Here is a 21,214-nt window from a genome sequence, read left to right as displayed (position 1 = left end):
AACACTGCACAATGGATTTTGATCATATTCACACCCATCTCTCGCCGCTCCACCCCTCCCCCTTTTTACTGGTCTGTGTGTGCGTGAGTGTGCGTGCGCAGAGATCTAAGTGTGTGCCACACGTGTGTGGGGACCTGCATGTGAGCCAGAGGAGGACATCCGACTTCCTGGAGCTGGAGATATACCCAATCGTGAGCCGTCTGTGGGCGCTGGAGCTGAATTTGGGTCTTCTGGAAGAGAAGCCAGTTCTTTTAACAGCCTAGGCCATTTTTTTCTAGCATCCCAGAGTGAATTCCAAATTACTCAGCTAGTGAGTTCAGCTGATGTCCCTATTCCAGCACCGTGTCAGCGCTGACCACCACCCGCTCCACATACATGGACCCCAAGCAGGCGCCTCCACAGCCCTATCTCCTGGAGGACTCCCTTCCCCACCGCAACTTCCCTTCCACCTCAACGGCCCTTCAGAATTCAGTCCAGAAACCACGTTCTTCAAGGACACTTTCCCCGGGGTTGAAGAGAAAGCTCAGTGGTTAAGAGCACTGGCTGCTCTTTCAGAGGACCCGGGTTCGATTCCCAGCACCACATGATGGCTCAAAATTGTCTGTAACTCTATTTTTATCTAGGAAATCCACTGCCCTCCTTAACCTCCACGGGGGTGTGCACAGACACCCATTCAGGCAAAACTCACCAAATAAAACAAGTCCTGGCTAGGTGCTACTGCACAACTTTAACTTTGTGAGTTCAAGGCCAGCCTGGTCTACAGATTGAGTTCCAGGACAGCCAGGGCTACCCAGAGAAACCCTGTCTCACAAAACCAAAAATATAAATAGATAAATCTTAATAAAAGTGTGCTAACACAGCACTACCGAGTGAGAGAACACCTCATTTATCTTTATCCGTAGAGCCTAGCGCCTAATTGATAATCAGAGAAAGGCAGAGGGAAGGAGCCAGAACGGGGGACCGGCTGGACTCAGGATCTGGAAGCAGCTTAGGGACCATCGGTTAACACACCAGGTCAAGCTTTCCGTGGGGGAGGCTGGCCAGCAAAGAGCCCGCGACCACCCAGTATGGAGGCGCACACTTGAACTGCCGCCACCGGGCAGTGTCACTCGGACTAGACAGGTCTGAACGGCTTTGGGCCACGGGGTGTTCCAGCGCTGGCTCATCCCTTTAGTCCCAGCGTTAGGAGGCAGAGGCAGTCTTACTCAACTTGTGCCAGGTCACGCCTGGCCACCCTTTCTCAATACGCCAATTAAACCAGTCTAATTAAAAGTGGGAAGTCAAGGAGACCTACTCACTGCTGCCACGCTGGGAAGAGGGGCAGAGAGATCCAGGAAAACCCCAAGTCAGTCTTCAGTTCCGTTTACACACAGGGCCAAGGACGTGCCCGGCTGGGACGCTCACGCCCACCACTGACTCCCGTAAAGTGGTCTGATCAGTTAGAGCCGTGTGAAACCTCTTTCTGGAAGACAAGGTCCCGGTCTGCCTGGCACCCTTCTCCCAGCATGAGATTCCTAGGGGAAAGTCCCATTTCTTTGGGGTCCACTGTTTGAACTGTGGTCTCTTTAGGGTATCTTCGTTTCGGACAGACCTGTGAGTTCCGGGCAAGCCGGCTCTACAGCGAGACCCTAGCGGAAAACAACACCAAAAGTCAATACGGCCTCTCCCCACAGCCCCAACCTGGCCTGGCAGGAGAGCCCAGGAAGCCACACCAGACCAGGTAGACCCGGAAGAGCGAGGCCGCGCTGAGCATCCTGGGAATTGTAGTGTTCGCTACCGAGGCCTCTGCGCAGGCGCACACGAACAGGCACTTCCGGACACAGCGCCGACGGCCTGCGGGGCTTTGCGCGACGGCGATGGCTACCTACAGCCTGGCGAACGAGCGGCTGCGCGCCCTGGAGGACATCGAGCGCGAAATCGGCGCCATCCTCCAGAATGCAGGTTCGGGAGGCGAGGAGCGGACTCCTCGCGCGCTTGGGGCGGGACCCGAGAGCCTGTCTCCGGGCGGGCTCGGTCTCCAGCCTCGGTCTAACACCGCCCTCGCCCCGCCCTGGCAGGAACGGCGATCCTGGAGCTGTCCAAGGAAAAAACCAACGAGCGCCTGCTGGACCGGCAGGCGGCAGCCTTCACCGCCTCTGTGCAGCACGTGGAGGCGGAGCTGTCGGCTCAGATCCGCTACCTCACCCAGGTGCGTGTGCTAAGGAGGGGCGGGGCGGGCACCCCAGCTCCCCACCGCCGCCGCCCCAGCCTTGGGGGTCCCCTGAGCTTTAGCTGGGTGAGAATGCTTCTTACGCCGTAGGCACTTCCATCTCAGGGCTGGTTTAGCCCTTTAAAAGCAAAGGATTAAACTGTCTAGGGGGGGGAAAAAATACCTAGCCAGACCAGGTGGCACAGGCCTGTAATTCAGCCACTCAAAAGGCTGAGGCCGGAGGATCACAAGTTCAAAACCTGTCTGTGCAGTTTAGACTCAGGCGGTTTAAAAAAGAAGAAGAAGAAGAGGGCCGTGGCTCCATGGTAGAGCACCTGCCTGCCATAAGGAGTTCCCAGAACTGAAGCGACTGAACCTTGGAACCGCTCAGTGCAGCCCCCCTCGGTCCCCAAGCATATGGGCCTCACACAGGACATCAGGCCCAGTTTCAGGGAACACAGTCCTTCCTGTAGCTACCACCAGGACGCACCCGCCGCCATCCCCGGGTCACAGATGAAGCTCACAGGGAGTCAGCCTTTTCCCTTAGACCGCTGAGTCAGCAGACAGCTGACCAAACTCAGGGAAGAAAGGCGAGCAGAGACCTGGTTGGGGGGTGGCCGGGAGAGGCGGTGCTCTGTTGATTGGTCTAAATGTGCTGTAGGTGGCCACAGGGCAGCCCCATGAGGGCTCCAGCTACTCCTCCAGGAAGGACTGTCAAATGGCTCTGAAGCGAGTAGATTACGCCCGCCTCAAGATCAGTGATGTGGCGCGAACCTGTGAGCAGATGCTGGAGAACTGAGTCGGGATGTCGTGTGATCTGTACCGTGGACAGAACCCGGACATGGGTAGAATGGGGAGCGGAGTCACAGGAGCGGGCCTGCTGCTCAGGGCACACGAGACCCCGGGCGGACAGTGGAGCTGGAGACCCTAAAGCTCAGGCCCCCGCACAGACCTCTCCAGCTCCTGTGGCCCCAGTGCTGGGGAGGCCGAGGGGGACGATGGCTGCCATGAGACCAACCTGGGCCAGGCCAGACTGTCCTTCAAAAAGAGAAGCTATGTTCTTCCCTGGAAGAAACAAAACAGGAACTAAGTGTTTTAATAATAAAGGCCGTGGCTGTTTTTATGACGCTCATACTCTCCAATCCAAGTGATCCAGAGGCTAAAGTGAGGCCCCTGTGTCTGTCTTCAGCACAGGGGCTGGGGAGGAGGCGGAGTGGGGAGGCCTAGGGGTTCAGGCAGGATTGGAAGACAGCTGACGGAGTGCAGAGAAAGACCGAGCGTCTGCCGAAGTCTGTAATTCCAAAGCAGCGGTTTTGTCCTGGTTATTTCAGGTGTGTGAATAAGGTGTGCTGTGGTGTGTGTATATGTGTGTGCGTGCACCACACGCTTGCCTGGTGCCTGTGGGGTCAGAAGAGGGTTGTCAGATCCCCAGATGCTGCTGTAGGGGTCCTCTGCAAGAACACACGCTCAGCTGCTGTGTTTTCCCTCCAGCCCTCAGCCAGTAATTCTAAAGTTTAAAACATAGTTTAAAACATAGGACTTGTCCAGTTTATTGGTACAGCGTAAAAAGCAGACACTTTTTTAAACGCATGTACTGGTAGAGGGAGCCTAGAACATGCTAGGCAGGCATGGGAGACATTGGACTGCATTCCTAGACCACGTGATTTAGAGTACTGTGCTCAGGAGAGGCCTAAGGGCAGAGCAGCTACTCAAAGATTTGTTCTTTTTTCATTTATTTTTGGTTTTTGTGCATTGGTGTTCTGCCTGCATATGTGTCTATGTGAGGCTGTCGGATCCACTGGAACTGGAGTTACAGGAAGCCTGTGGCTGCTGGGAATTGAATCTGGATCCTCTGGAAGAACAGCCAGTTCTTAACCGCTGAGCCATCTTTCCAGCTGATCTTTCTGAGTGCAAGGCTGGTTTACAGCAGGTTCTAGGACTGCCAGGGCTGAATAAGGAAACCCTGTCTCAAAAAAAAAAAAAAAAAAAAAAAAAAAAAAAAATTAGCAAGTGTGTAAGCCCAGTACTGTGAAAGTGGAGGCAGGAGAGTCAGCAGTCAGATAGATAGGGAATTTGAGGCAGGTGTGTACTAAATAAGATCCTGGCTAAATGAAACAGAAACCTGAAAACATACACATTATTTACAAAAGTACTCTGGGGCAGATGTGTGTACTTTAATCCCAGAATTTAGGAGGTAGAGGCAGAAAATGAATAATTCAAAGCTGTCCTTGATAGAAGGTGCTTTGCCTCAAAACAGTAAGAAAGGTGGAGCCCAGCCTGCCTGCCTCCCACCTCTCCCAAGTCTTCTCTCACAGGCTTCCATTTCTGCTTCAGGCACGGGGGGCTTGGTTTACAGGTTCATAGTGGAGCTGCCCGTCTGGAAAGGACAGAAATGGCAAGTGAACTCCGACGTGAAGGAGAGTGGAGGCAGAACCTGACCTGAACTGGGGAGTCACGTTCCTAGACATAAATTAACCCTGAGACCCAGAGTATTCTGGCTGACTCTTCCCTTGTAGCCCATAGTGCTGACAGCCTTGCTTTATATGTGTGTGTGTGTGTGTGTGTGTGTGTGTGTGTGTGTGTGTGTGTGTGTATTTCTATTTTATGTGCATTGGTGTTCTGCCTGCACACACATCTGTATAAGGGTGTCAGAATTTGGAGTTACAGACAGTTGTGAGTGCTGGGAATTGAACCTGGGTCCTCTGGAAGAGCAGCCAGCGCTCCCAACCATTGAGCCATCTCTCCAGCCCCAGCCTTGCTTTTTGTTGTTGTTGTTGTTGTTGTTATTATTTTGAGACAGGATTTCTCTGTGTGGCCCTGTCTGTCCTATACTCGCATTGTAGATCAGGCTGGCCTCAGACTCACAGAGATCCTCCTGCCTCTGCCTCCCAAGTGCTGGGATCACAGGAGTGCACCACCACCCTGCCAGCTTTGCTATTTGTAGGCCTCTGTTAGGCTTCTAGCCACCAGGAAGGTTCCGGGTCTGTGGAGGTGAGGCTGGGGAGTCCCGCTTACCTGCAGGCCTCTGCCGTGTCACTCTCCTCTTGCACAGCACATAGAGCAAGGCTGCTGTGAGGAGGAAGACGATGGCCAGGAGGGACAGCACGGGGACCAAGGTTGCTGTGCCAGTGACAGATCTGGGTTTTTCTTGCTGTTTGTCCTGCTGTTTCTCCTTTGCCTTAGCCTCGGATGCGGCTTCCAGACCATAAGCTGACGTGACAGTGGTGGTCTCAGGGTGGTGGGTGGTGGATGAGCTGTTCAAGGACGGTGCCCCAGAGGGAAGGGGGGCCTGCTGAGTCTGTGCAGGGGTGCTCGTGTCTGGAGATAGCCCCTCTGTGGCCTCGGGGATCCGGGTGCTGGCGTGAGGCGAGTGCTCCCGGTGGTGGGAGCTCTTTCCTCCACCATTTCCACACTCTGGAGAGAACACAAAGGAGCAGCTGCAGAAGCATCTCCCCCTCCTGTCTTCAGGGTGTGGTTATCACCCTTCCCGCTCCCAAGAATAAAGGCAGAGAACAAATGAATCAGTCACAGCTTGTGGGGCGCAGGAGTTCGGAAGAAAGTGCAGGGAGAATTACAGTTGCTTAAGACGGACGACTGGACAGAAGGTTATGATAGTTGTAATGAACACGGAGGGCTGGATGCAGCCCCCCAGCTCCACCCCAGGGTAACGCCAGGACAGGACTAGCAAAGCTTTGCCAAATATTTATTTTGCCTCCAGGTCCTGGCCAGGATTACAATAGCATGAAAGTATTTCTTGTGCCCCAGTTTCAGGTGATGTAAGTGACAGAATTCCTATGGCTGTCGCAGAGAAAGGTGGAGGAAAGTCAGCACTTTGCTCCCTTGGGTCTCTAACCTGCTGAAATCCCTTATTTGGGCATGGTGTCCTGACCCCAGCAGAGGGAAGGGCACTAGGAGCAAACAGACTCGGTGGAAAGCCTGTGTGTACAGCTCAGCGGCAGAGTTGCCTAATGTGTGAGGTGAGGCCCTGGGTCTGTTTTCCAGTATTGTGTAAAAAGACTTGGGGCAGGGTAGCTGAAGGCGGGGGGGGGGGGGGGTGGATGGCAGAGGGACAGACAGGGCAAGGAGGTTCACAGACCACGAGATGCTACACTGTGGGTGGACTTGACGCCTTGTCTACGGCCTTCCGGCACTCACTTGGTAGAGAACAAGGCCGGGGGAGGGGCTGAAGGGAGCAGTGTAGGTCTGAAAGGCCATGTGGGTACCGCTGGTCCCAGGGAGACTGTTGAAAGCCATTTTGGGTTTCTGGGTTTTTTGTGCAGCACTGGTCTAGCTCTGAAGACCAGAGCTCTGCCTCCTGCACGCTAGGCCTCCTGCACCCTAGGCCTTGCTAGGCCCAAAGGCGTGTGTCACCACGCCTTGCCTGGACCCTTCTTTCAGAAGAAAAATACAATCTGCACATGAAAGAAGACATCACAGCCGAAGGCGAGCTGTCAACTAATTTGTTTGGAAACTGGTTTTTGCACACTTAAGATTTATTCATTTCATTGACTGGGTTGGGTTTTGTTTTAACTTTGAAAGTTAAAGAGAAAATACAATACTGAACCAGGTGGAGGTGGCCCAAGCCTTTAATCTCAGCAAAGGAATTTGGATCTCTGAATTTGAGGCCAGCCTGGTCTACAGAGTAAGTTCCAGACAGCCAAGGCTACACAGAGAAACCCTGTCTCTGGAAATAAAATAACAAAACAAAACCCAGAAAAAAAACAAAACCACAACAAAAACAACTGTAAATCAGATATTGCAGACTCTAGATGATATGCATAGAGGCTGATCATTGTAGAATTCTTTAAACTTTTGTTTCGTTTTTGAGACAGGCTGTCCTGAAACTCTATGTAGACCAGGCTGGCCTCAAATTCACAGAGATCCACCTGCCTCTGCCTCCCAGACTGTTGAGGTTAAAGGTGTGTAGATGAATCTTCCAACTTTAACATGTTTATTTTCATCATTAAGTATTAGAAAATGAAAACAGTACCTTCAAGTGATTTCAGTTCAAATCCAACAGTGAGAGCCGAGCCTGCTATAGAGTCCTGTAAGCCCCGATACTAGAGAGGTTGAGGCAGGAGGATAGCAAGTCCAAGACCGTGCCCGGTAGACTTGGCCACACCCTGAGTAAAAATGATTAAAAAGCGGGGTGTGGGGTAGGTCAGCGGCAGAGACTTATTTAGCACGACAGACCTCGAGTGTGGTTTATATAATACTCACTCCAAGAAAGTATTAAGCAGTAGCAAATGTGGTAGATTGGCCAGACCAGGAAGATGATGGCAAAGCACAGCGGGAAGACACAGGCTTCAGTGAAAGCACTTCAGCCGGGGTTAAACGGGTCTAGGTAGGGAGGGTCTAGGTAGGGAGCGCTGTGTGGCGGAGGCAGAGATGGCCAGGCGGCCGCCTGCACCCTGCTGGCCACCGGCGGACAGGAGCGGTTCTCACCGTGGCGCTCCAGGCAGCTCACCAGGTCACGGACCCACGGGTCTCGGCTTCCCCCGCACACTCGAGTCCCGGACTGCAACTGAAACCTGCAAGAGGATCAGTCTCGCCTCCGCGACCACTCCTGCGCCTCCCCACCTTTCCTCATTCCACAGGTGTGACGTCACGCAAGGTGAGCCCCACGAGGGCTGGAATTCCCCAGCCAGGTGAGACCGGAAGCGAGCTGGGCGACCTGGGCGTCCAGGCGAGGGGTCCCCCGGGAGGGAAGGACATGGACACAGTACCTGATGAAGAACGGGCAGCGCGTGAGCGACTCCAGCTTCCTTCGGATTTGCGCCAGGGCGGCTGGCCGCATCTGTCTCCCGGAGGGAAAAGTCACATCACAGAGACAGCTTCCAGCGACGCTGCCTCGGTTGCCGTCACCTAGAGGGGAAAGGTTCAGCCGGGGCCCAGCCCGGTCAGCGCTGGGCCTCCCGCCCCAGCGATGCCGCCGAGCCCGGGGTCCCCAGCGCGGCCCGCTGACCTGGCAGGGCCTGCTGCGCCAGCAGGAGCAGCAGCAGCAGCCGCGGCCGGGGTCCCGCGCCCCGCCTCATGCCGGAGCTGGGCCGGCGCTCTCGGCGCTGCACCGCCTCCCGTGCCAGGCGGAGGGGCGCGCGGGGGCGGCGCCGTCCTGCCGCGCGCCGTCCCGAACCGTCTGGTCAGTAGCGGGGCGCCCGCGCCGCGCCCAGCGCCCACGTCGGGGCTTCCCCTCCCCCGAGGCGGAGCTCCTTCTCCCGAGCAGCCAGGACCCGCTCCGAAACCGAAAGAGAGCTCGGCCGCGGAGCGGGGGCCGCGCGGGCGAGCGGCGCCCGGGGATGCTCGGCCGCCCCGGTCGGTGGCGCGGCGACGCCCCGCCCGCCCCGGCGTGCTTGCGCTGCCCCGGCCCGCCGCCGTGCAGAGGGGGCCGGAGGCATGGCCGAGGGTGAGCGGTCAGGCCGAGCTCCGGGCCGTGGGGGCGCGCGCGCTCGGGCGGCCCCGACGTCACCGCGGGCCTCCGGCGCGAGGTATTTACCTTCGAAAAGTGGTGGCGGCTGCAGGTACCGGAGGGAGGAGCGGCCAGAGGGGCGGGTGTGCTGGGCGCCCACCCGAGCTGCCTCGCTTGTACTTCTCACAGACCAACAAACGGGCCCAGGTTTCCTCCTCAGCAAGCCTTTCCCCTAGGCTTAGCCTGACCGCGGCTTCCCTCGATTCCAAGCTCACGCCAGGCTTTGAGTCACTGAGTTTGTGCCCCAGGTACGACTTCATCCCTGAGTATTTTAACCCTAAATATCCGGCCGGGCGTGGTGGTGCACGCCTGTAATCCCAGCACTCTGGGAGGCAGAGGCAGGCGGCTCTCTGAGTTCGTGGCCGGCCCAAGCCCTCACCACTACCCTGGTCCTCAACGCCATCGCCTTTCTGCTCAGTCTGGGTCTAGGCCCCGTGTATCTGAAGACATGGAGTTTGTGTCCGGATACAGAGACGAATTCCTTGATTTCGCTGCTCTTCTCTTCGGCTGGTTCCGCAAGTTCGTGGCAGAGAGGGGGACGCTGGGGACCAGCCTTGAGGGCCGATGGCGTCAACTGGAGGCTCAGATAAGGAGGCTGCCTCAGGACCCTGCCCTCTGGGTGCTCCACGTCTTGCCAAACCGTAGCGTGGGCATCAGCCTCGGGCAAGGTGCAGAGCAAGGCCCAGGGCCCGGCCTCGGGGCTTCCCGGCTCCTGGGAGACGAGCCTCCGCTCCACCTGAGGGACCTGAGCCCTTACGTCAGCTTTGTCAGCCTGGAGGATGGGGAAGAAGGGGAGGAGGAGGAGCACGGAGAGGAGAGCCCTGGCACAGAGAAGGGGGAACCACAGGAGGGTGGGGAGCCAGCCCCTCCAAGCAAGGAATCCCCCCAAGAAGCAAAGGCGCCTGCCGAGTCCGAGGTGGCTCAGCAGGAGGCCGGCTGTGATGACAGCTGCAGAGAGGACCGAGGAGAGGATGAGAGGGCGCCCAAGAAAAGGAAAGGCCGGAAGAGCGGTGAGAGTCCAGCATGGCCCTGCTCTGCCCAGACGCCTTTCTGGACGTCTCCCGTCCGTCCCTCAAAGCCCAAGCAGGAGTCACAGACTGGTGGTCCTCCTGCAGGTTGTTTCCACCTGCCACAGAACGTTTTTGCCTTTTACTTTGAACCACCATCTAAGCACTGTAAGGAATGAGTCCAGAAACCTCGCGTCTCTCAAGACGAGCAGACTCTAGGGCTGGAGAGAGGGCTCGGAAGCTAAGGGCACTGACCAGAGGCTCCAGGTTCAATTCCCAGCACCCACAAGACACTAACTCCATTTCCAAGGGGATCCAGCGCCCTCCTCCTGCCTCTGCAGGCGTGCATGCGTGTGACCCATGCATACACTCGGGGGACATTCCCATACCTGTGCAGCAGAAGTGTCCGCACAAAGAGAAACCCAGATTTTGATACGGCTCCTGCATTGCTTACATCCTGCTTAGCAGCTGCCTTGCCCAGCCCCTTCTACTCACTGAGGTCACTTGTCTGCCCCCTCAAGGCGTCTGGATTCGGTGTAGGTGACTGTCTGCCTTGCCCCCTGCTCTCTCCCTCAACCTTCCCTCCTTCCGCAGAGGCCGCCCCCCTGCACCTCTCCTGCCTTTTGCTGGTGACAGATGAACACGGCACCATCTTGGGCATTGACCTGCTGGTGGACGGAGCCCGGGGGGGTGTGGCCCAGGGCCCCGGGATGGAGAGCCTGGCCCCTCGGGCCTACGCGCTCCTGTGTCATAGCATGGCCTGCCCTATGGGCTCCGGGGACCCCCGAAAGCCCCGGCAGCTCACTGTAGGAGACGTCCATCTGCACCGGTACCGCATCTGCTATCGGCGAGGGAAGGCATGGGGTCCAGGCTCCCGAGCCGTTTCAGCCTGATGCCACCTTCCACCCCACACAGAGAGCTGGAGAGCCTGGTCCCAAGGCTGGGCGTGAAGTTAGCGAAGACCCCGATGCGGACGTGGGGTCCCCGGCCGGGCTTCACTTTTGCCTCCCTTCGGGCTAGAACTTGCCATGTTTGCCACAAGCACAGCTTTGAAGTGAAGCTGACGCCCTGGTGAGCACCCACGGGGCCCGAGTCTGAAGAAGGCCTCAGCAGTTGGCCACGCCAGGCAGAAAAGCAAGCTGGGCCGGGAGGGCTCCCAGCAGACGGAGGGGGCGGTTAGTTAGAGCCCGCAGGACCTGTGAGCACTAATGCCGGGTTCCCCGGGCCCTCATGTCGCCCAGCCCCCAGTGTGGTGCTGTCCTGTACTGTGGAGAGGCCTGTCTCCAGGCTGACTGGCGCCGATGCCCGGATGACGTGAGCCACCGATTCTGGTGCCCGAGGCTTGCAGCTTTCATGGAGCGGGCGGGAGAACTGGCAAGCTTGCCTTTCACCTACACGGCAGGTACCGCAGGAGGGTCGAGGTGGCTGGGAGGGGACCCTGGGACCGGGAAGACGGTTTCCCGGCTTGAAGGATAAGTGTTTGGGTGAAGTTTCCATCCCTGGAATAGGAGTTGGGGGCTGTGTGTTTGGGATTAGGGATTCGAGGGAGAGTATCTGAAGAGAAGAGTGAATGGCCGGGCCCCTGGGAGAGATTAGGGATTTGAGAGCATCGAGTCAGTGCTTGCTGCCCACCCCTTCCACTCTCCAGTCACATATCACCTAAGCCAGGCATGGTAGCACACTCAGCATCGGGCAGGCCGAGGCAGGAAGATCCTGAGTTCCAGGCCGCCCTGTGCTACGTGAGACCTTGTCTCAAGAACAAGACAAAACAAGAGCTGGCCCTGGCGGAGGCACACCTGTGTCCCAGCACCTGAAGATGGAGACAAGGAGGACCAGGTGTTCAGACCCATTCTCTGCCAAGTAGCTCAAAGCCAGCCTGTGCAGCAATGAGACCCTGTCTCAAAACAAAGAGTCCCCTCTTCAAACCCAAGCTTCCTCATCTGCAAAAGGGGAATAATATAAACCACTTCAAGATTAATGTGAGCTCTGTGCCTGAAACATGGCAGACACTCAGAAATGAAAATCCCCTCCCTAGGTAGAACCAGGCCCAAAGCCGGGGCCCTCGGGGTTAGCAGGTGGTGGTGAAGTCCTGGCCTTAGCCACCATGCCCTCAACCCTTACCCCCTTCTCCTCCTGCAGAGGTGACCAGTGAAACCTTCAACAAGGAGGCTTTTCTGGCCTCGAGGGGCCTCACGCGTGGCTACTGGACCCAGCTCAGCATGCTGATTCCAGGGCCTGGCACCCCTAGGAGCCCCTGGAGCAGCGCACCAGCCCTCAACGGTAAGTGAGGCCTCTTGCTGAGGACAGTGTCAAGCCTGGAGGGAAGGTTACGGCTGGTCCCACGTGACTGCACCATAGGCACACCAACCCTGTCCTAACACATCAGGGCTGCTTCCTGCCTTGCAGACCGCAGCGGAGGCCCTTCTGCCTGATGCGTCCACCAACCCTGTCCCTAGAACTGCTGCAGCTTCGGGGCTTGCCCCAGGGGTTCACAGGCCCCTGCTTTTCCTCATCCCCGCAGGAGACCCTTACCAGCTTCTCCAGGGGGACGGGCCTGCCCTGATGCCTCCAGTGCCCCTGGAGCCTCCCCGGAGCCTCTTTGGTGAGCTGGAGGGGTCCTGGGACCAGGAGCTGGGACAGATAATCTGGAGGGCGTGGCACACGGACACCAGGGTCAAGGTCCCCCATGCAGCCGCTCTCCCCAGGCTCGTGGAGAGACTACTACGCCTGGCGCGGCCTCGGCCTGGACTCGCCCATGGCGGTGCTGCTCACCTACCCGCTCACTGTGTATTACGTCATCACCCACCTCGTGCCCCAGTCCTGTAAGGAAGCAGCCTGGAGGAGAGGGTGCGGGGCGGGGGGCGAGTCGGCAGGGGACCTGGAGTCCTTAACAGCTGACCTCTCCCCAGTCCCTGAACTCAACATCCAGAACAAGCAGTCATTGAAGATCCATGTGGTGGAGGCTGGGAAGGAATTTGACCTCGTCATGGTGTTCTGGGTAAGTCCTCCGCTCACCCCGAGCGTGTACCCTGAAAAGACGGATGTGGGAGCTGACTCTGTCTCTGTCCCTAAGGAGCTCTTGGTCCTTCTCCCGCACGTGGCCCTGGAGCTGCAGTTTGTGGGTGACAGTCTGCCACCTGAGAGCGACCAGCAGCATTTTACCATGCAGAGGGTAAGAGCGCAGAGGGCCTGCTCCTGAGCCCGCCTCCGGGAGCCTCCGCTTCCCCTCCGCCTTCCTTCACCGGGCCCCCCACCCCCACCCCAGGACGGCCCTGACGCCTCTGTGCGCCCCGCTTCTGGAGTCTCGCGGCTGAGCTCTGGAACGAAGGAGAAGGGAGGCCGAAGGGATCTGCAAATCCGGGTGTCCACCAGGCCCTATCACCTGCTCCAGGGACCCAAGCCGGACCTGGTTATCGGTAAGAGCCAGGGGCCCAAGGACAGGAGTTGGGGGAAAGTGAAAGAGCCCGTGGGCGCCAGCGTCCTGCTCTCTCGGCAGGATTTAACTCTGGCTTTGGTCTCAAGGACACGTGGCTGAGCTCTCTTCCCAGACTGCAGGTGGATAACCTGGCCTACCCCGCTCCTCCCTGCCCCGTGGCCCTGGAGCATCCTGGTCCCCTCTTTGGCCGGGAGGGTGTGGCCGGGGATGCGCGAGGGCGGAACCTGAGGACCCACCCAAACCCCAGTCACTCCGAGTGCCGGCCTTCTTCACCGAGAGCAGCGAGTACGGCTGCGTGATGGACGACCAGACCATGGCGGTGGCCACAGGCGGGGGTACCAGCGCGCCGCAGCCCAACCCCTTCCGCTCCCCGTTCCGCCTCCGAGCAGCCGACAACTGCATGCCGTGGTAAGGGGCGGCGGCCGCCGGTCCCGAAGGCCCTCTATCCCCGCCCCGCGCTCTGGACACCCCTCAGGACCACCTTCCAGACCCGGCTCACGTCTCTCCCCGCCCTCTCCCATCCTGGGCATCGAGCGTCCTGGGCGTCGGGCGCGGTGGCGGGTCCCACCCCACACGTGCACACAGCCACCCCGTTGCTTTTGAGGGCCCCGAGCTGGCTGGACCCGCGCCCTGGCCCTGACCGCGCCCTCACTGCTGCAGGTACTGCAACGCCTTCGTCTTCCATTTGGTTTACAAGCCTCCCCAGGGCGGCGCGCTGCGCTCGGCGCCCGGCCCCGCGCCCAGGCCCCCCACCCCGGCGGCTCCCCCGGTCCCGGCGCGCAGGCGCCGCGGGGAGAAGAAGGCCGCGCGCGGGCCGCGCAGGCGCAGATGAGCGCAGAGCGGGCACGAAAGGTTCAATAAAGTTCTGTGTTTGAAACCTCTGAGCCAGTTCTTGACCCCTTGCCTTCAGCTGATCTCTGGTCATTGTGAGGAAGAGATACGGCTTGACTCGCGGTGACTTTCTCCCTTTCCGTCGACGCCAGCAGAGAGGGGGTGCCCAGCCTTCCTGGGTAATCCCAGCATCCTCTCCCCCTGGCGTGGCACCCCAGTCTCCCGCTGGACAGCGACAGCCCAAACAGCAGAAGGCGGCCTCCCTCAGCGGGCCTGGGAGCACAGCCTGCCTCCCCCACCCCGCACCCAGACCGCAGACCTCCTGCCAGCACCCCAGGGACTGCTTTCCTACAGCCCCGAGAGCAGCTTGGAGTGAGCTTTGCTAGGTGGGAATGGGGACTGTTAGGACCGCGGGGACCAGCGGGTGGGTACAGCAGGGTCCCGCCGACCCAGCCTGGCCCACAAGCCGTCTCCAGATACTTGCACACCCAGAGCTCCTTGCACATCTGCTCAAGAACTTCCCAAGCCAGAGGTGGTGGCTGACTCCTGCAACCCCAGCACTCTGAGACAGGAGGATTCCCTGCAGTTCAAGAAGACAACCTGTGCTACAATGTGTAAAAAAAAAAAAAAAAAAAAAAAAAAAGGAAAAAGAAAGAAAGAGCCATGAGGTGGTTTTCCTAGGAAAAGAACTGAGGAGTCAGGCTTGGGGCAAACACCTTTAGCTGAGAACCATCTCGGGCAACCCCGGTAACATCCTGTTCACATTAAAATTCCTTCTGCTTTCTCAAATCTACCTTTAGGGTTGGTTTGCTCTGATCTAGAAATAACGAGAGCTGGGTATGGCAGCAGGTGCTGTGATCCCAACATCTGGAAGGCTGAGGCAGGGGGATACCCACAAACTCTAGGCCAGCCTGAACTAGAAAAGAACGGTGGGGGAGGGGCTAGAGAGTTGGCTCAGGGGTTGAGGGAATTTGCTGCTCTTGCAGAGGACCCAGGTTCCATTCCCAGCACCCACGCGGCGGCCCGGAACCCTCTGTAACTCCAAGGGGATTTGATACGCTCTTCCGACCTCCCAGGCATGGGGTGTACACGTGTATACAGGCAGAACATACGTGAAAAACAACGAATACACGTAATTTTAAGCACTGTTAGAAGGAGGGGGCTGAGACGCACAGGCCGCCGTGTCTGGTCCGGTATTCCGGAGCAGGCCTCTCTGCCTCCTGTGGACTTGCCAGTGAGAGCCTGAATCAGCCTGTCCCCGGGAATGTTCCTCATTCTGCCTGATTACTCCCCCAGGGTGGTTTTTGTCCTCCATTCCTGTATTTAACTCCTGTAAACAGGTCATTAGATCCAGATGTAGCGGCCACCCTTTGTCCCTGTGTAGCTAAAGGGTAGGCTAGGAATAACAAAGGGGAAAATAAGGGGAAAGAAAAGGTATTTTCAGGGCTTGGGGAAAGTGTCTGTCTAGCTGGCTAGTGTGAATCAGGAACCGCCTCCCTCCTAAGGAAGTGAAATAGTGATTGAGCAAGAAGATGGGAAATTCCATAATGACAGAACACACAAGGTTATTTAGAGCTGCCTGGCTCCAGGGGACAGAGGAGCTAGCAGCCACAAGCTGAGCTGGAGGAGGCTGGCCAGGATGAGAACACGCTGTCAGTCATCTGGATCTAATGACCTGTTTACAAGGTCTGCTGCAGCACGGAGCTGCCAACTATTACCCTGTTTATCTCCTTACGCCATGCACCCACGCTTTCTGCTCCCGCTTCTTCGCTGTGCTTCTGCTTTGAGCCTCTGTACCCAGAGAGAAGGAGCCTCATTTCCTGGTGGACTGAGGGAAACAGTGTCTCAGTGCTCACGGGAGTGCTCACCATGTCCTTAGTCTTTCCCTTCTGTTGACTTGTTCACTTTTCTCTCATGAACAGACAGTCCTTTTGTAATAAAAATGTTTCACAGCTAGGCCGAGGAGCACGCCTTAGTCCCAGCCCTCAGGAGGCGGAGGCAGGTGATCTCTGAGTTCAAGGCCAGCCTGGTCTATAGAGCCAGTTCAGGACAGCCGGGGCTACACAGAGAAACGCTGTCTCGGAAAGCAAGACAAAGCGTCATGAGCAAACTTCTCTTTTATGGATTCGCTTCCCCTTATGATGTAACATAAGCTGAGGAGCAGCCCGGGGACCTTGAGTTCAAAGCCGGATCTGGGACTGCTCAAGAGAGAAGGAAGGAAAAGAAAAAAGAAGACCAGGAAATGAGTAATCCATAACGTGAAATTTCGTGAACTTGAGGGCGGTGTCACAAGTGTGCGCTGGAACAGTCTTAAGCGTCGTCTTGGGTGTTAGCCGTCTAGGATGCAAACGCAGACCTTGACGCCCGCCTTGCTGTGGTCTGGGTGTGTGGCATCGGGAGTGAGCTGGTGTGAGAGGCTGACCCAGTCTTCTGATTCCCTGAAGGATTCTTGTCATTCAGCTGTGGTGGCAGTGGGAGCTTTAGTGGAGAAAGCAGGTCCGGGGCATGTCGTGGGGGGGGGGACACGTGTTGCCCAGGCCCCTCTCTGTCTCCTTCTCTCCCCTCTTCCCCGTTGCTTTGGGGTCAGCTGCTGGACTCCACAGGCCCTCATGGCCAGGATGATCCGCCTCATTTCAGGCCCAAAACTCACGTGGCGCCACAGATCTTCGAAACCTGCAAGCCTGTAAGCCCCGGACAGCAAATCCTTTCTCCCTTTCATTGTGCCGTCGATGGAAAGTTTCATGTGATTTCCAATAAGGGGCCTGGACTACAGAAGCTGAAATGCTGGCTGGCCTTTTGCAGGAAAAGTGCGCTGGCATTTTCTAGGGTCGGATTTTGAAAATGTGGGTTTACAATATTTCAGAAATCCATAGGAGGTCTCCAAACACATCTCAGCGGGCGGCTCACACTTGGGAGGCGATGTTGGCAGACCTGGAGCCAGGCTGCCTAACCCAACACAACTCTTTATCACGTGACTCTTTTCTTTAAGCATTTATCATGTTTTTATCCTTTCATTCATTTTCCCATTTACTATTTATCATATGCATGCTAAAACTTACTAGAACTAGTAAAAAATATCACCCACATAAAAGGAGACCGAATTTGAAAACTACATTTTAATACCTGTGTGTGTGGGTCTGAGTACCTCACAGGACACATGTAAAAAGCAGGAAAACTTGCACAGCTGGTTCTCTCCCCAACCGTCAGGGAGCTAACAGGCTTGGTGGCAAGCACCCGTACCTGCTGAGCCTTCTCCCTGGCCCAGAGGAGACCATCTTGTTTATAACAGTGCGCTGGCACGTTGCCTAGGCCATCCCAGGCACTCGGCAATTACTGCGGGAACTTTAGAACGACGTTCCTGTTCTGGAGGGGAGACCCTGGAGATGAAGAGCAATTGGTAGAATGTTTGCTTAGCGTGTGCAAAGATCTAGTTCCCCAGCACCAGTAAAACCATGCCCGGTGGTACATAGCTATAAACCTAGCCCTTGAGAGAAGCGCCAGGAGAGCAGGCAGGAGGACCAGAAGTTCAAGGCCACCCTCTTCTACATAGCAAGGCCAGCCAGGGATACTGGAGACTGTATAAGACCAGAAAACAAGCAGAGACCAACAAGTAGAGCCTTGGGCCGGAGAGGCGGTGGGAATGATGGAGAGTGACCAGCGCTGGAGAGGCCTGAGAATGGAGGCTGGATAGCAGGGCGCCACCTGCTGGGATCCGCACACGTGAGGGCGCGGAACACTGGTGGCTAGGAAGGGTGAAGGGGAAAGACAGCTCCTGCTGGGACCGGGGGTGCTCGTGGGACATTCTGGGGAGATTATGACTAAAGATGCCCAAGATCAACCCATGTGATGTGAACAGATGAGAGCACCCAGCCGGCCTGAGGAGTGGACCGGAAGCCGCCTCGCAGGCCAAGGATCCGGACTGGGTCCTGAAGGCAGTTCTTTTAGCTACTTTATTAGGTTCCTATATCTACACCCTTCTCCACCCCAGTCCCTTCCAACCCCCCAACAGTAGGCAGCAAAGAAAGAAGGTTGGAGAGGAAAGGAGGTGCAGGCTTTAGACTGCTTCCTGCTGGTCAGGGGCTTCAGGTTCCGTGGGGCAAGCTTGACCTTCGCCATCAAGATAGTCAGTTTCTTCTTGTCTCTGGGCACAACTACTGGCCAAACTGCCACAGCCAGCTGCAGGGACAGCAGCGCAGCGGGAGCAGCACCCTCTCTCCTGAGCACCCCTGGCCCTTGGGACGCTCGTGTGATCCCTTCCGAAAAGTCACCAGAATTCCAGGCATCACACGCTTGCAGAAACTGCGCAGCTGGCTAAACCACTGCCTGCTAGAGCACAAGGCAAATCGCAGTCAGCTGCTGTGAAGCAGCCCCACATCCCAGACCTGGGGTCAAAACAAAGCGTTCACATACCTGGGTTTTTTAAGAAACTAAAATTCTCAGTATAGGATCCCCAACAGTGGGAAAAAAAAAAAAAGGCAAAAAAGCAGAATTGACATGGAAGGCAAAATGTAAGGGCATTGGGAGGAAGAGGAGCCGGGAAGGCTGTAGGGAAGCCAAGGAAGGGAGCAGCAGGAAAACCAGAAAATCAAGAGAGGCCAGAAACAGGAAGGGCATCGGGCAGTGCTCAGGCCAGCAAGCTGAGTGGAAAGGCAGCCCTGCTCTTGGCAGCAAGCTCACATTCCACAGAGCTGCCTGGAGGAAGGGTGTGTGGGAGCCTCCTCGGACTCGGACTTTCTCTGCCTTGTTCGTCCTTCCAATGGCTCTGCCTTGTTCACCATCTGTCACGGCCTGTCTTCCTACAGAAATACAGATACAACTGCCAGGAAAACGTGACTTTTGTTTGTTTTGTTTTGTTTTTCCCTGTGTGGCCTTGGCTGTCTTGGACTCCATTTGTAGACCAAACTGGCTTCCGACTCACACAGATCCACCTGCCTCTTGACTCCCAGAGTGCTGGGATTACAAGTGTGCACCACCACCACCCGGATTTTTGGTGTTTTTGAGACAGGCTATCTCTGTTATTAGCTGAGGCTGTCCTGGAACTCCCTATGCAGACCAGACTGGCCTTGAACTCAAAGAAATCCACCTGCTTCTGTCTGCCTAGGGCTGGGATTAAAAGCATACAGGCCAATGATTGGCCTGCTCTTTGATCACATCTCCCAAGGGGGGAGCATCCCTACCAGGCCACAGAAGAAGACAGTGCAGCCAGTCTTGATGGGACCTGATAGACTAGGATCAGAGGGAAAGGGAGGAGGACCTCCCCTATCAGTGGACTGGGAGAGGGAGACGGGTGGGGAAGAGGGAGGGTGGGATTGGGAGGAGAGGTGGGAGGGAGGTACAGGGGGGATACAAATTGAATAAACTTTAATTAATAAAAATAAAAAAAAAAAACTTGGCTTAAAAAAAAGCATACAGGCCCAGACCTTGCTCATTTATGTGTTTGTTTGTTTATTTGCTTGCTTGTTTATGAGATGGGGCGGTTTCTCCAGCCCATAGTGTAGAATTTGCCGTACAGGCCAGGCTGACTTTAAATTCTCAGCCCTCCTTAGCTTTTTGAGTGCTAGAATCACACGCATGCACCACCACATCCGATTTTCACTGTTTTGAAACAGGATCTTACTTTTTAGCTCAGGCTAGCATGGAATTTACTATGTAGCTGAGGCTGGCCTCAAACTCTCAGTAATTGTCCTGCCTCGGCCTCCCAAGAGCTAGGATTACATGCATGAGCTACCACGACTTTTAAACTTGTTTTAAGTGAAATGTAATTACAACTATTTATCCAGTATAATGCTGTTTTGAGACATACAAAAACTGTCCACCACGCCCTACACAGGCCATTATCCAAATACACCCCGAGGCCACTAACCACTCTCAATGAAAATGTAAATGCCCCTCAATTCCAGTGCTCAGGCAAAATCGCTGTAGTTGTAGTTACAGACGGTTTGAATCAGCTTGTAGGGTTGGGTTTGCCTTCAACACGATTCGAATCAAGCTTTGTGTAATTCTAACTCGTTTGTAATTTTATCATATTAATTAGTAATTAATTAATTAAGCTGTGTGGGGCACACGCTTGCACCCTGTGGACACGTGGAGGTCAGAGACAAGCTCGGGTTATCCGGCTTGGCCACAGCGTTCTATCTGCGGAGCTTCTCTCGGCCTCGAGGCCGGGAATGTGCAGCGTTCTGTGTACATCCAGCCTGTTTTCAGAGTCCTCTTTCGGTGGATGACGGCATGCTAGCCGAAGAGCACTGTAACCAGTTCCAGTCGGGACATGGGGAGGATTCCTAGATTTTCTCAACAGAAGCGAAGGAGGAAGCAGAAAGGGGCTCAGTTGGAGCCAAGGCAGTCTGGACCTGCCTGGTGAGCGAGGAACTGATTTCCCTGCTCTGCGTGGAGTTTCTGATGAAGGAGGAAAAGTTTATGGGTACCAGGTAAAGGTGTGGGGTGTCCATCCTCTCCACCTCCGGCCTGAGGATGAACACTGCAGGAACCATGGGCAGAAAGCTGAGGAGCCAGTGGAAACAACCATGGCCGAGCCAAAGGGCACCTCACTTCCGGGGGCACACAGCAAGTCCAAGGACCCCACAGGAGTGGCCAGGGATGGCTGGCAGCTTTCAGAGCCTTTGCTTTCTCTCTGAGGCCAAACAGGTGAGCTGAGGGCCTTCAAGCTGAGGCTGCTAGCAGTCAGCTGCCCTGGGGAGCTCAGTCAAGGAGTCTGAGGACGCAGCTTCAGTTTCCTGGTTTGGAGGGGTTTTAGTTTTAGTTTTTTTTACATGCATCAGATCCTGACCACAGTTTCCCTACCGCATCTCCTCCCCAGATCCACTCCTCCATTTCCCTTCAGGAACGAAAGGACGGGCCTCCTAGGGACACAAGTTACCCTGAGAGCAGGCACAGCTGCTTGGCTCTCTGGGGTCAGTGCTTGCTCTGAGCGCACTGTAATCAGGGTCTGTGTGACCTCACCGTGTCTGTTCCCACAGAGGTCAGGAGAGAGGGCTGGGTCTCCTGAAACTCCTGGGTCTCCTGTGAGCCGTTACGTAGGCGCTAGGAGCCAAGCCCGGGTCCAGGCAGGAGCGACAGGGCTCTCGGCCTCTGAGCCCGTCTCCCCTCGCTCTTCTCAGTTTTCCGGATTTGCTTGCTGGCGCAGACGCACACTGCGTCCTACACATTCCAAGGCTGCTTGAAAAGAGCATGAGTTCTCCTGTTCACCCATCAACACTGACCACACCCCGTTGGTTGAAAGCACTGAATTTCTGTTTCCTCACTGACTTTTGCTTAATCGTTCAGTT

At 56.2% G+C, this 21,214-nt stretch overlaps 3 protein-coding genes across 12 annotated transcripts; 2 read left to right on the top strand and 1 right to left on the bottom strand.

Annotated features, from left to right (window-relative positions):
* The first annotated feature begins 1,794 nt into the window (after positions 1-1,794).
* Med11 (mediator complex subunit 11) lies at positions 1,795-3,314 on the top strand. The gene is made up of 3 exons (XM_055594073.1): positions 1,795-1,941; positions 2,058-2,188; positions 2,850-3,314. The coding sequence occupies exons 1-3, from the start codon at positions 1,857-1,859 to the stop codon at positions 2,985-2,987; spliced, it is 354 nt and encodes a 117-aa protein (XP_055450048.1). The 5' UTR covers positions 1,795-1,856; the 3' UTR covers positions 2,988-3,314.
* Positions 3,315-3,713: 399 nt separating this feature from the next.
* Positions 3,714-8,431, bottom strand: Cxcl16 (C-X-C motif chemokine ligand 16). 4 transcript variants are annotated; one of them, XM_055594069.1, is made up of 6 exons: positions 8,154-8,427; positions 7,915-8,053; positions 7,634-7,719; positions 5,204-5,602; positions 4,502-4,565; positions 4,074-4,151 (listed from the first exon to the last, which is right to left on the bottom strand). In XM_055594069.1, exons 1-5 carry the CDS (start codon positions 8,221-8,223, stop codon positions 4,519-4,521), a joined length of 741 nt encoding a protein of 246 aa, XP_055450044.1. In that variant the 5' UTR covers positions 8,224-8,427; the 3' UTR covers positions 4,074-4,151; positions 4,502-4,518. The 4 variants fall into 4 exon arrangements, with proteins under 4 accessions (XP_055450041.1, XP_055450044.1, XP_055450043.1 ...); XM_055594068.1 differs by having other exon boundaries at positions 4,078-4,151; positions 4,481-4,565; XM_055594066.1 differs by lacking the exon at positions 4,502-4,565 and having other exon boundaries at positions 3,714-4,151; positions 8,154-8,431.
* Positions 8,432-8,598: 167 nt separating this feature from the next.
* Zmynd15 (zinc finger MYND-type containing 15) lies at positions 8,599-13,974 on the top strand. 7 transcript variants are annotated; one of them, XM_055594051.1, is made up of 15 exons: positions 8,599-8,673; positions 8,784-8,902; positions 9,073-9,664; positions 10,256-10,490; positions 10,577-10,732; positions 10,903-11,063; positions 11,801-11,941; positions 12,183-12,263; positions 12,367-12,483; positions 12,571-12,659; positions 12,735-12,833; positions 12,927-13,077; positions 13,158-13,216; positions 13,345-13,505; positions 13,758-13,974. In XM_055594051.1, the coding sequence occupies exons 3-15, from the start codon at positions 9,103-9,105 to the stop codon at positions 13,927-13,929; spliced, it is 2,184 nt and encodes a 727-aa protein (XP_055450026.1). In that variant the 5' UTR covers positions 8,599-8,673; positions 8,784-8,902; positions 9,073-9,102; the 3' UTR covers positions 13,930-13,974. The 7 variants fall into 7 exon arrangements, with proteins under 7 accessions (XP_055450026.1, XP_055450028.1, XP_055450027.1 ...); XM_055594053.1 differs by having other exon boundaries at positions 8,627-8,673; positions 8,831-8,902; XM_055594052.1 differs by having other exon boundaries at positions 8,650-8,706; positions 8,831-8,902.
* Positions 13,975-21,214: the final 7,240 nt, after the last annotated feature.

This window comes from Psammomys obesus, unplaced genomic scaffold, assembly GCF_907164565.1.
Source record: "Psammomys obesus unplaced genomic scaffold, mPsaObe1.curated_primary_1811, whole genome shotgun sequence".
NCBI lineage: Eukaryota > Metazoa > Chordata > Mammalia > Rodentia > Muridae > Psammomys > Psammomys obesus.
The sequence above is the reverse complement of the archived record's forward strand: the minus strand, read 5'-3'. Positions and strand labels throughout refer to the sequence as shown.

Excerpts from the sequence above, each read along its gene's own strand:
- Med11 (XM_055594073.1), top strand. The coding sequence starts at position 1,857 with ATGGCTACCTACAGCCTGGCGAACGAGCGGCTGCGCGCCCTGGAGGAC. Across the intron at positions 1,942-2,057 it reads CGCCATCCTCCAGAATGCAG|GAACGGCGATCCTGGAGCTG; the intron begins GTTCGGGAGGCG and ends CCGCCCTGGCAG. Across the intron at positions 2,189-2,849 it reads AGATCCGCTACCTCACCCAG|GTGGCCACAGGGCAGCCCCA; the intron begins GTGCGTGTGCTA and ends AATGTGCTGTAG.
- Zmynd15 (XM_055594051.1), top strand. The coding sequence starts at position 9,103 with ATGGAGTTTGTGTCCGGATACAGAGACGAATTCCTTGATTTCGCTGCT. Across the intron at positions 10,733-10,902 it reads GAAGTGAAGCTGACGCCCTG|CCCCCAGTGTGGTGCTGTCC; the intron begins GTGAGCACCCAC and ends CATGTCGCCCAG. Across the intron at positions 11,064-11,800 it reads GCCTTTCACCTACACGGCAG|AGGTGACCAGTGAAACCTTC; the intron begins GTACCGCAGGAG and ends CTCCTCCTGCAG.
- Cxcl16 (XM_055594066.1), bottom strand. The coding sequence starts at position 8,223 with ATGAGGCGGGGCGCGGGACCCCGGCCGCGGCTGCTGCTGCTGCTCCTG. Across the intron at positions 7,720-7,914 it reads CGCTGCCCGTTCTTCATCAG|GTTTCAGTTGCAGTCCGGGA; the intron begins GTACTGTGTCCA and ends ATCCTCTTGCAG. Across the intron at positions 4,152-5,203 it reads GACACGGCAGAGGCCTGCAG|GGTTTCCTTATTCAGCCCTG; the intron begins GTAAGCGGGACT and ends TTTTTGAGACAG.